Here is a 12,754-nt window from a genome sequence, read left to right as displayed (position 1 = left end):
AAAACAAAATAGTCATGCCATGGATGGTTGAATTTCCTTTTTCTAATTTTAACCCTAACATTTTTTTTTTTTTAAATTCTATTCCCTTACGTGTTCTTCATTAGATTGTAAGAGGGACATTGTGGTTTCGATCCACCGCCTAAGAGGCATAGGGGTGCCCTGTCCTTTTTACCCCCAAAATTGAAATGATAGGTAAACTTAATTTTATTGTGTCACGTAGCGCGGGGTGCCGAGATTTGGTCTCAGTTCAGTGGTCTAGACTACAACTCTTCTATGTGGCTCCTTGGTTCCATGTCCTCCCCTGCCAGTTGGATTTCTTTCAAAATAAATGCCACTAGTGGCAAAAAAAAGTGAAGTTCATGCTATGTTAGGACAGGAGACAAGATGTTTCCATCCCTGAAATTATGATGCATAGAATCAAATATCTAAGTCTAAACTATGTTACAGAGTAAACACAATAAAAACATCCTTTATCTGTGGCATTGTTCATTACAATGGCACATTTCTGATGTATTAAAATTAAATACGATCAGTACACTTAATGATATTAGCAATTAGGTATTATCCAGCAAGTACTTTTACTTTTATTACTTAAGTATTTTTAAAAGCCAGTACTTTTTTACTTTTACTTAAGTAAAATGTTAATGTGGTACTTTTACTTTTACTTGAGTACATTTTTGTCTGTGTATTTGTACTTTTACTTAAGTACATTTTTTGAGTACTTTCTCCACCACTGACCATCAGAACAACAACAACTGGATCTCCTTCAGGAGGAAGCAGCTACCAGGAGAGATGGCAGAGCTCCAGGGAGAGTTGAGACAAACAAAAGAAAAATAAAAGTTGCGTCTCAGTGAACAAAGTCTCTTTATTTATGCTCACTCCACACATTGTACTGTAGTTTATATGGCATTAAGGTCCTAATACAATCCTCCCAAAACGTGAGGAGCTTTAAGCAGAGTGAAAATAACATTATATTATATAAATATGTCATTGACACTTAACATTGTAGATTACCAATGAAGGCATCCAAAACTGGATACATTATTCAGCAAACCAAACATTTTGAAATCATGTTTGTTAGTTTCTAGTTTATACGACATCATTCTATCCACTCATTGTTTATCTGTCTTCCTGGAGAATCTTCAATGTAAGAAAGTGAGAAAAGACTGAGTTTAAACTTTTAATTCTTTGTGGCCAAAATGTGAAAACATGGATCTAGAACCAGTCAGATTAGAAGGAATACGGCTTTATTTGTTCTCAGTATAACTTGGACATCAGGTGAATCATAATTAAACTATTGAGAAGTTAAAAACTACAGATTGTTAATGCACTTCTACTATTTAAGAAAATGAGACACTTTTTTTTTTAAATCAGAAATGTTTCATCAGCATATTGAGCTCATGTGATTCCTGCTCCAGAAAGGTGAAGGTCTCTGGACATCCTGAAGGTAAACACAGACCAGCATTCAGGAAGACGGACACTGATGAGACGTCCTACAACTCAGAGGAGCAGGAAGAACCACGATGGTCTGCAGCGGCAGTTTACCAACATCTGAAAACACATTGAATTATATTATGAATTAATTCTGACATTTTTAAGTTATTTGCAACACCCTGACTAACATTAGCTCATGTATATTCGGCACTATTACAAGTTTTATAGTAGTTTAATACAAAAGTCATCGCTAGCTCACCTGCACAGTCTGAGCCACCTGCGTTCCTCCCGCTGCAAGGCGGAGATCAGCTCCTCCTCACCACATCGCAGCATTCCTCCCACCGGCGCATTTTCTTGAAATCTCAGAAAAATCGCAATCAGACCATAAAAAATAGCTCAGTTCTCTCTTCTTCTTTTGTATCAGAAAAACAACAACTCGCGTTAGGTCGCATGTAACGAAGGACATCACATGGCGCCTGGAGGCGGGGCGCTACACGCCCCCGCCACCAGGGGGTTAGCTATCCTAACCCTGTTACAGAGTCAAATTGGGCCGGTGGTGGTCACTCCGAAATGGAGCCGAGCCAAGCCGGATTGCTTGAGTAGAGCCAGTGGTAAAGGGGCTTTAGAGGTGTGTTTGGGGTCATTATCATACTGGAACAGTGCTCTGTGACACAATTTCCAGAGGGAAGGAATTATGCTCTGCTTCAGTAGTTCACAGTACATATTGGAGTTCATGAAATGTAACTCCCCAACATCTGCTGCACTCCTGCAGCTCCAGACCATGGCATTCCCACTACCATGCTTGACTGTAGGCATCACACACTTATCTTTGTACTCTTCACCTGACAGCTACAACACATGCTGGAGACCATCTGAACCAAACAAATTAATCTTGGTCTCATCAGACCATAGGACCTAGTTCCAGTAATCCATACCCTTGTTGACATATCTTGAGCAAACTGTTTGCGGGCTTTCTTGTGTGTAGACTTCAGAAGAGGCTTCCTTCGAGGGTGACAGCCATGCAGACTAATTTGATGCATATGGTCTGAGCTCTGACAGGTTGTTCTCCCACCTCTTCAATCTCTACATTTGGATGTAACGCTGAGCACTTGCACTGAGCTTCTTTGGACGACCAATGCAAGATCTGTTCTGAATGGACCTCCCTCTTTTAGAAAGCTGGATGATCTTGGCCACTGTACTGCAGCTCAGTTTCAGGGTGTTAGCAATCCTCCTGTAGCCTTGGCCATCTTCATGTAGCGCAACAATTCATCTTTCAAGATCCTCAGAGAGTTCTTTACCATGAGGTGCCATGTTGGAACTTTCAGTGACCAGTATGAGAGCGTGTGAAAGCTGTACTACAAAATCTAACACACTTGCTCCCTATGCACACCTTATACCTAGTAACACTAACTAGTCACATGACATTTTGGGGTATAGTCTAGGGGTGTACTCACTTTTGTTGCTGGTGGTTTAGACATTAATGACTGTATTCAGAGTTATTTTGAGGGAGGAATACAGTTACACTGTTATATAAGCTGCACACAGACTACTTTTCATTTTGTCAAAGTGTCATTTTGTCAGTGTTGTCCCATGAAAAGATATACTTAGATATCTGCAGAAATGTGAGGGGTGTGCTCACTTTTGTGATACACTGTATATCAATGCAGTTTTGATCAATAATAAAATCTATTTAGACCAATAAAATATATCAGAATCTGGTAGCAACCTTGTGTGTGCTAACAGATTATTTAGCTTGCTAGTTGTGAGGCAAACTATAAAGTACTAAGCAACATGTTGCTTACCTCATTGTTTATGACAATAAGTGGTAAAAAGTACAAGGGACAAGTCAAATACTCTTGCCCTTTTCTCTCTCCCTCTGTTTTTTTTTTTGAAAATCTGATTTTATAACTTTCTTAGCAGCATAGTAACTTGACAATCATTCTTGTCTTCCACTGTCTGCTGCTAACAGCGTCNTATTTTAAAAAAAGTTTTTACAACATTTTTGAAATTTAGCCTGTTACGCTTTTTTGACAAAACTTCTCCTGCTGTAGAAAAAAATTAAGTAAACATTACATAACATTGCATTTACAGCGAATATTTTTCTTAGGGGTTGCGTTCCGAAAATAACCCGTGATAGGCGAAATCCGTGAAGTAGTTATAGAGAAATTTAAAGGTGCTATACTCATGAAATGAGTTCCTTTCTGACTTGTAGGTCAGATTGACCCAGTACATTTGACACAGTACATTTCTTTTCAGTCAAAAACATATCTTAATGTGAATCAACCGACAACATGCCTTTTAACTATTAGTAGAATTATATTCGTCTACATAATTACCTTCATTTTTACAGTTATTACACAGCATAAATAAATACTTGACATTGAAACCAAAGAACAAAACCTGTTTTCAGGTCAGCGGATGTGCGTGTGCAAACACTTTTATAAGTATTTACAAATTAAACATTTCATTATGTCAAAACACAAACAGATTGAACCCAAACACCACTGTCGTACCTAGAGAATATTGTACTAGAAAATTTAGAGAGGAGAGGTCACATTTCTTTATTTTATGCAGCCTTACTAATGCAGGATTTCCCCCAGTGTATTATAAGCCTGGCGGAACCGCCATGCTTTACTAGCCTCGCTGCCAGGCTAAGCATTGCTTGTTTACATTTCAAGGAAAATAATAAAAAATAAACTAGAAAATTCCTGCAGAAATTTTAAGGGGCCTGCCAACTGTGCCCATCACTTTAAACCCAGCGTTTCAAATTTGACATGAAAAATAGATATATGCAAGTCTGACATAATTATCTCACCACTACAACACAGTAACTGTAAATATTGTCAGGTATATTATGACAATAGGAGTCACCATTGAAAAGCAGGGTATAAACCCAAAGTCAGTGAAATTCAATCGACGACTATAAGCTTCGCACATGGTGTTCTCACTCATGGTCCAAAATAAAAAACATGAAGAAAGTTGTTAATAGTTAATTTCTAAAAACAATTTCAATTTTCATAGTAAAGATTTTAATTTACACTCAAAAATTCAGACAAGTAATAATTTTATGTAAGCAAAACATGAATAGTCACAGGAAATATGTATTCTTCCCACAATACATTGTGAGATCTGATTCAGCGCTGTGGGAATACTCACTGCCTCAGTCTAGGACCCGTTGCTATGGTAATTAATGATCTGCACCTGGGCTGGCTCTCTCTGCCAGACAAGATGCTGGTTACTATACTTGTGAGAGACCCAGCGTCGGTCTCCAGGACCCTGACAAAAAACCATAAGCCCTAGGAAAATTTTGAAAACATTTTACAGGAGCAGGCATGTGTATCTATGTCATGACCAACTTTGAGATCAATAGGCCTCTATTTGTGCCTGTGAGGGGGAGTTAAACAGAATTTTGGAGTCAGACCTCCACTGTCCTGTGTGTGTGTTTCNCCCCTGTTGGTCAGGGCCCCTAGAATTGTCATCACTTTCCCCCCTATACCGCGCCCCTGCTCCTGCCACATGTCGATGCCACATTCCTTGCCCAAGGGCAAGTGCCTACCGATCTGGATGTCAGTGTATAAATGTGTGTGCGTTTGTGAGTGTGAATGGGTGAATATGACTCTAGCGTAAAGCGCTTTGAGTGGTCAAAATGACTGGAAAACGCTAAATAAGTTCAGTCCATTTACTATTCCATTTATAGTGGGCGTGGTATATGAGCTGCTGCGTCCAGTCAGACACATATCCTCTCCCCCTGTACTTTAGCTCAGAGGTTCCCAAACTGTGGGGCGCGCCCCCTAGGGGGGGCGCCGTGCCATTGCAGGAGGGGGGTGGGGGGACGAGCAGCCGTCTGAATGAAAAAAACAAAAAAAAACATGATCGCTGTATGCGCTGGGTTTTTACCTTAGAATGCCCAACTCTCTGTCAATTTGATACAGTAGAGGCTTCCACACTTCCCATATCTGTGTCCTCTGTAACTTTATCAGCAGTTAAAACTGTTTAATCCGTTGTTAACATGTCGTAACCTGTTTTTCCGAGCTGCCTTTAAACGCAACATGAGCGCTACGACGCTCACGCTGGGTTTCCACCTGTGCAGCATTGAAGGAGACCTGCTGCTGCTGGGCGGAGCTACACAGGTGTGTTAGAATCACGGCAGCAAACCAGCAAAACACAAATAACTTTTCACAGTTTTTCCCCCAAACTAACCGACTGAGTTGAGTAAAGCTGTTGGATGCAGGTAAAGTTAGCTAAAAGATGACTAGCTAATATCAATACAGAACCTTAAGCTTGTTAACTAGTAGCCTGTAGGCTACCGATGTTGTCTATGTTCAGCTACGTACATTCATTTTGCCCTCAAAAAAGTCGATTCCTTCCCCCCATACTCCTTCTTAGAGACAGATCCAACCCCCCCACTCCCCCCTCAAGACAAATCATTCAACCAGACAGCTATTTGTAATCCATGGGGGGGGGGAGGAGAAAAAGATTGGAAACCACTGCTTTAGCTGATNCTTCCTGCTTGCTGCAGCCGCTCCAGCAAGGTGTACTTGCTGGATTTGGCCCTATGTTTTTTTTTGTTTGTTTTTTTTTTGTACCTCCAGGCTTGCCGTCCTACGTCACTGTATGTTGACGTGTTTCTTTGGAGCAGAGCTACTCTTCAGTTAGCAAAGTCGTGTGGACAGGTGAGGTGAAGTGAAGCGCTGACAGCGGATTGTCCTCGTGCCTTGTTGGCGGAATAATGGCCGCTGACTGGGAGGAGATTCGCCGCCTGGCCGCGGACTTTCAGCGGGCTCAGTTTGCGGACACAGTACAGAGGTGAGACCGTTAGCTCGAATGCTAACATGAGCTAACTCAGCTGGTTAAGGCAGCTCACTGTAGTTTGTTCAAGTTTTAAATGTGAAGAAAACCTTCGCGGTGTTAGTTTCTAAAGTCTCTACTGTCTCTCAACCGTTTCCAGGTTGTCGGAGAGGAACTGCATAGAAATCATTACAAAGCTGGTTCAGGACAGAAAGTTGGATGTGGTGCACACCCTGGATGGGAAGGAGTACATCACTCCTACTCAGATCAGCAGGGAAATCCGGGACGAGCTATATGTCCATGGAGGTCGGTACAACATAAAAATATATCAGCCTGTTGGAACTGCAGATGGTTATATTTCAGTGTTTCCTGCAGGAAGAATCAACATTGTGGATCTGCAGCAGGTTTGTTCCCATTCAGTGACCTTCCATCTCCATCTGCTGAAGTTGCTGTTCAGATGTCCTTTAAATGATACTTCCTTTAGATCATCAACGTGGACTGGGTCCATGTAGAAAACAGAGCCAACGACATTGCTAAGTCAGATAAAGGGGTCCAGCTGGTCCTGGGACAGCTCATTGATGAGTAAGTACAAGCAGAAGATGACTCCATCCAATCAGCTTTCTGTTAGAAGATGATTAATTTATTTAATCAATTAACCAAAATTAATATGGGAAAGTCCCAATTGTTTGACTTTTTCTAAAGGTTTTATTGGCTGTAGAGGCCTTGATTTGAAAGTGGTTAGGCAGTCAGCAGCATGATTGCAGCGTTTGGATTTCAGGATACAGAATATGAGAGAGGGAGAAGACATGGGCAAGGGTCATAAGGCCGGGACTCGAACCTATGACTGCCACATCAAAGACTAAGAACTTTATATATGGGTTAGGGTTTATCCTTGCGCCACCACAGCATCCCCCTTATTTGACATTTTAAATTACTTTTTAAGATGCATAAATGGATTCTATATCTCTAGATTTGAGCATACAATATGTTGAAGGTAAAATTCTGAATATTAAGCGAGTCGCATGTTTCCTTTCATTTCCAATAAAAATGTATGAAAAGTCTCATCTAATCCTGTTCTTACTCCCCTGGTGGGACACCTGGCGGACCTCCTAACTGAATAAGGAGGAGGATAATAAACCTGAGAGGCAGAGGCTGCATGCATTGAGCTGTTTTCTGTATCCTGTGCTGTGCTGTGCTGTGCAGCGCCTACCTGAACCATCTGGCTGAGGAGGTGAACGACAAACTGCAGGAGGCTGGTTTGGTCAGCATGGCAGAGCTGTGTAAAAGCTACGACCTCCCAGGAGACTTCCTAACTGAGGTGAGTCATCTCATGATGATCTACACCTTGCCCCAGGCTCAGACATTAAGCCACAGTGGAGTTATTGCTGAGTCAAGCATTTGAGGGTAAAAAGCCCCATCAGGATTGTTTTTTCTCATTTCAGGAAGTGTTGAAACGCCTGGGAAAACTCATCGAGGGAGAGATGGACCAGTACAACAGAGGAGTGATCTTCACCAGAGCTTTTGTTGCACGTCACAAAGCCAGAATCAGAGGCCTGTTCAGTGGAATTACAAGGTACAACTAAAAACTCCAATCACATGTTCCCTGTGCAGAACAGAGGCGAGTTGTTGCCACAGAAACGGTGTGTGCACATCACCATTCTCACCAAACATTCTTAGAACTTTGTTTGGATATCAGTCTGGTTATGTTGTGCTCTGCAGACCAATACCCGTCAGCAGCATGATTGCAGCATTTGGATTTCAGGAACACCTCCTGTACAGTAAGGAGACTTTACATGATTGTTTCATATCATTTAAGGGGCCAGTATTATGTATAATTTACTTTTTTGAGCTTTCCATCTTCTTGTATTGAAGTGTTGCTTTGATTCTTTCATGCATGTTTGAAAAATCCTTTAATCTCCTGTGGCAACTATTCAGCTGTCCAAAACCCTGGGTGGCCTTAGCCCCGCCTACTCCGAGCAGGTTCCAAGCTTCCGAGCTTCTACCACACAGCCCAGAGGAGCAGCCCTCCTCTGGGACTTTCCCACTCAGCTCCTCCAGACTAGTCAGCAGGAATTACCAAACACCTGGTGAAACTGCGCATCTGCTGAGTGCAATGTTAAATTACTAAGTCAAATTTCTTTGGTTGTGCTTAAAAGAAATGATAGCATTTCTATAACAAATGAAGGTAATACAATTACTTGATAGAACTACAAAATGGCAGTATGTGCCAGGAAAATACATAATACTCCCCCATTAAGCGAGTGTTTTGTTTTAGTGAGTCCTGATTCATGCATTTTTGTCCCAGCCGTTTTGGAGGAACTGGTGAACAGCGGACGTCTGAAGGGAAGCGTAGTGGGAGGACGACAGGACAAGGCTGTATACATCCCTGACATCTACGCCAGAACGCAGAACGCCTGGGTGGACTCCTTCCTCCAACAAAACGGATACCTAGGTCTTTGCTTTTGTTACTGGAGAAATACACTTGATCAGAGGTGCTCAAGTCCAATCCTCCACCCTGCATCACTTTCCCAAAATGTGTGAGTCAAAAGGCTGACTTCCCACACTAGCAGTAACTCAGCTCTGCAGAGACCTGCTAGTAAGCCATTCATTTGCTCGAGGGGTTTTAGAAAAGGAATACATATAAAAGTTGCAGGGTGGCAGTTCTTGAGGACTGGGCATCAGGATCCCAAGGCAAACATGTTTGCTTCGGCTCTGCTTTATGACATCAGCTTCTTGCAACGAGTGAAGGGGAAAAAGATCTCTTTCTGTAGAACCTTGAAATATCTTTAAACTGGTCATCTTACCCTTTCCTCACAGCATTCTGTGACTAGGGGAAGATTAATTATTTCCCATTTAGATTACAAGATTACCACTCTCCTCCATACATCATTTTTAAAATGTTCCTCCTTAGAAGAGGTTCTAAATTACATAAACCTGTCTGTCTATCTGTCAACAGATGGATAGATAGATCTGTCTATCTATCTGATAAACTGTCTATGTCTGTCTGCATAGATCAACCTCCTTTGCCGCCTCCCTTTGATCCTACAGCTGTCGGAAACATAAACTGTTTGGTAAGAAACAACCAATCAGAGGAGGGTCTTAGTACTGTCCATCACTCTGATTGGTTGTATGATGGCTGAGATGACTGTAGGACTACCGTGAGGAGGCAGAGGAACCCGATTCTTCTCACAATTTATCTGCCTCATATTATACAACATGGTGACAATTTTAAGAAATATATAAAGAAAAAAGAAAACATGTTTGTAAAAGTTTCTTGCTCCAACTTTAAGAAAAAGATGGAATAATTCATTTGATGATTACATCTCCAGTTTTATTAACAATTCAATATTCATAAATATCAGTTTTGGGAGATTCACATTTTATGCTTCACTTTCATCAGTTCTACAGCAGAATGCTCATTGAATTCACAGCCTCTAACCTCCAACCTACTTCCTGTGTGCAGTCTGCTGGTGGCTCGAGTCTAGAGCGAATTATGCAAACTATGCAAACCATAATTAACCATTAATGAATGTAGTCAATGTTCATTGACTGATGAACATTGAACTTGTAATGCATCTGAAATTATCTTTTAATCATTAAAAGGACGTTTTAAGACCTGCTGCTGTCAGTAGATGACAAGGTTTTGCATCAATTGTAAAAAGATTCTTTCAGCTGCTTTTAGCTTCCTTCTCGAGAATTGTTCTACTCTTCCACACCAGCTTCATGTTCTCCTATGTTATGTATCTGCTGCTCTCTTCAGCTTGAAGCATCTTCTCCTTTTCTTTCTGCAGAGTTCGATGCGCTGCTCCGTCTCGGGATCCCTGACCCGTCCAGCTACATCAAGAAGCGCTTCAGATCCAGCAAGCTGCTATTCCTGCGCGCCACCTGCGTGGGTCAGGCTCTGGTGGACCAGGTGGAGGCCTCTGTGGAGGAAGCTGTTAACTCTGCCACATGGACCGACCTCCAGGTGGTCAGCTCAGATCACCATGATAATCTCTTCGCCCCCCCCACCCACCAGCTAAAATTAGACGTGTGGATTTGATTGTAAAGAAGGGAAAGTGGGTTCCTCAGCTAGATTTGGTTTATTTATTTGAATATTATGCACCATTATGGTGCCCAACATACATAGACTGACAAGACACTATACATACAGCTGAAAGGGTGGCAGTCATTCAGTAGTCAACTTATGCGCTTCAGACAACCAAAACAGATCAGAGTTTTTATTTTGCATTTTGATCAACATATTATTTCTCAAATTCTAATAGAATGGTAGAATATAAAATTAAATTTATCCTCAACCACATAAAGTTCACAAAACTACTTCTGGCAACCCCCTTTGACTCTTCCCACTTCACTCACCAGAGGCAGTGTGCATCTGCCTCCATGTTCTTAATGGATTCATAGAGATCTCTGTCTTTTTTATGTTTAAAGTGGCAGTATTATGTAAAATCCACTTTGTGAGCTTCACATCATATCATAATGTTATTCAATGGACTGTTGCTTTGATTCTTTCATGCATATGTAAGAAATATCTTGTGGCAACCATTTAGCTGTGGAAAAAAATGCCTGGATGGACCTAGCCCCATCTTTGAGATGCAGCTCCTCCTCAGAACTACAGTTTACAAGTTGCTGAGCTTCCTCTTAACTGAGCAGCCCTCCGCTGCGACTCCCCCACTCGGCTCTGCCAGACTAGCCAGCATCAATTTGCAAACACTTGGTGGAACTCAACATGCGCTGATTTCATTATAGGAGATACTGTTCAGTAAAATGCTGGTTAAAAAAAAAACTCTTAAAGAGGAGCCATCTTGTGGTGACTTCTGAAGACCACAAGTGTTTAAAGAGAAAGAGGTCCAATTTCAAGGTGTTTAAATTACCAAGTACTTTTAAGTTTTATTTGATATATATATATATATAGCTTTTTTTTTTAACAACCCAGGGTTGTTATATCCCTTCCTGCTGCTCAGGAAGTGATAGTGCCATTTTATAGCACTATGTGCTTGGAAAACATATAATACTACCAATTTAACTTAACAACCATCTCGGTTTGAAACGCATCCTTAATCTGAATGTGAGTTTTAAGTTTGTGTTTTCTGCTAATCTTCTCCCACCACTGATCCTTATACATCTTGAACATACATTGTTTAATTAAATAACAGGATAGATTATCCCTATAAATATTATGTAAATCTCAAAGGGAAGAGCTAGAAATTCCTGCTCCATGAATGCTTGGCCTGCTCTAGTTCTCATTGGCCTTTCTGGTCGTGTTCCAGTCGATCCTGCCCAGCTGTCTTTCCATGGAGGACATGGGGATGCTCATTAACCAGGCCCTGAGGAACGCCAATGTCCAGTCGCAGGCCATTGTTCTTGGGGGTACTGTGGTGGTCAGTGAGAAGTTCATCGGCATCTGCCAGGCACTATTTGAAGACGCCATGCAGCAGAAGGCTCAGAAGGTACAGTTTCCTGTCCCTGGTTCCTCCCTCTGTGGAGAGTTCCTGTGCTGAGCCAGCATGGTTTCTGATTTCTGCTTCTGGGCTGCTCAGGAAGTGAAGAACAACCCAGTGTTCCTGATAACAGAGGAGGACCTGAAGCAGGCGTCTGCTCTGGCCGAGATTGCTGCTCCGTCCAAGAAGGAGAGAAGGGATGCCGAGCGCAGGAAGAAGGCTGCAGGTCCGTCTGCTTCAGTAGTGGCGGGATCTATGTGAGTGTTGGGCTCTAACTTGTTGTCTTCCAGAGGGTAGCAGCAGCGCCAAGGCTGGTGGGGGGGGCAACGCCAGGGAGATCCGCATCCGCAAGACCAAGAAGAAGGGCAGGAGGGACGAGGACAGCGATGAGGAGACAGGAGCATCACAGCAGAGTATGCCAGCACCATTCTCTTTACCAGAAAGAAATAGTAGCTGTATTTCCTCTACAAATATGTACACATTTTTGTCTATATTCTGCTGAAAAAACACAATTTCTCATTAATGGTGTTTCCATTAAATAAGGAATTAAAGTCAAATAACCCATGAATAAGCTTGTTCACATGATAAGTCATTAAAAACAATGCAGCGACTGATCTAAACAGTAGCATGAGATATATTCTTAATTCAGCCCTGGCTCTGGCACTCATCCATTGGAAAATCAAAAGAGACATCGGCGTCTCATTCGAGCACTGGAGTGGCTGTGTATGTTGTGTTTTTGGGTAAATTGTAGTCTGTGATTTTACAGAAGAGTTTTGGATCTAACATTTTAGATTGACACAACGTACAACAATGTGCAGCTGGTTCCAGCTGCACAAAACAAAAACCAACCATTATCCTCCTACAACTTCCTGTCACCTTCTGCCAGCCATCACATCCAGCTGTTGATCACATGATGAGTGCTATGCAAAAAATGTATTTCCATTTTTTTGTGATCCTACAGTTTTTACAGTGATCCCTCGTTTTTCGCAGGGGGGTTGCGTTCTGAAAATAATCTGCGATAAGTGAAATCTGTGAAGTGGTTACCTTTAGTTTTTACAATTATTATACAGCATAAATAAATACTCTACATT

The 12,754-nt window shown here is 41.7% G+C and overlaps 1 protein-coding gene and 1 long non-coding RNA gene across 2 annotated transcripts in view; one reads left to right on the top strand and one right to left on the bottom strand.

Moving 5' to 3' along the window:
- Positions 1 to 1,230: 1,230 nt before the first annotated feature.
- On the bottom strand, positions 1,231 to 2,029 carry LOC103131131 (uncharacterized). Its single transcript, XR_475330.2, has 2 exons — positions 1,694 to 2,029; positions 1,231 to 1,551 (listed from the first exon to the last, which is right to left on the bottom strand). It is a non-coding gene; the product is annotated as an uncharacterized LOC103131131 (long non-coding RNA).
- Positions 2,030 to 5,973: 3,944 nt separating this feature from the next.
- Positions 5,974 to 12,754, top strand: part of ufl1 (UFM1-specific ligase 1) — a 12,306-nt gene continuing 5,525 nt past the window's right edge. Inside the window, exons 1-12 of the mRNA XM_007542711.2 lie at positions 5,974 to 6,240; positions 6,383 to 6,528; positions 6,598 to 6,626; positions 6,707 to 6,804; positions 7,426 to 7,540; positions 7,665 to 7,795; positions 7,942 to 8,000; positions 8,528 to 8,674; positions 10,014 to 10,189; positions 11,493 to 11,672; positions 11,763 to 11,889; positions 11,954 to 12,076. Of these exons, the coding sequence (XP_007542773.1) occupies positions 6,164 to 6,240; positions 6,383 to 6,528; positions 6,598 to 6,626; positions 6,707 to 6,804; positions 7,426 to 7,540; positions 7,665 to 7,795; positions 7,942 to 8,000; positions 8,528 to 8,674; positions 10,014 to 10,189; positions 11,493 to 11,672; positions 11,763 to 11,889; positions 11,954 to 12,076 (1,408 nt within the window). The 5' untranslated portion in view covers positions 5,974 to 6,163. The remainder of the gene's footprint in view (positions 6,241 to 6,382; positions 6,529 to 6,597; positions 6,627 to 6,706; positions 6,805 to 7,425; positions 7,541 to 7,664; positions 7,796 to 7,941; positions 8,001 to 8,527; positions 8,675 to 10,013; positions 10,190 to 11,492; positions 11,673 to 11,762; positions 11,890 to 11,953; positions 12,077 to 12,754) is intronic.

The sequence above is a fragment of the Poecilia formosa genome, unplaced genomic scaffold (genome assembly GCF_000485575.1).
Source record: "Poecilia formosa unplaced genomic scaffold, Poecilia_formosa-5.1.2 Scaffold722, whole genome shotgun sequence".
Classification (NCBI taxonomy): domain Eukaryota; kingdom Metazoa; phylum Chordata; class Actinopteri; order Cyprinodontiformes; family Poeciliidae; genus Poecilia; species Poecilia formosa.
This window is presented reverse-complemented; position numbering and strand designations above follow the sequence as displayed.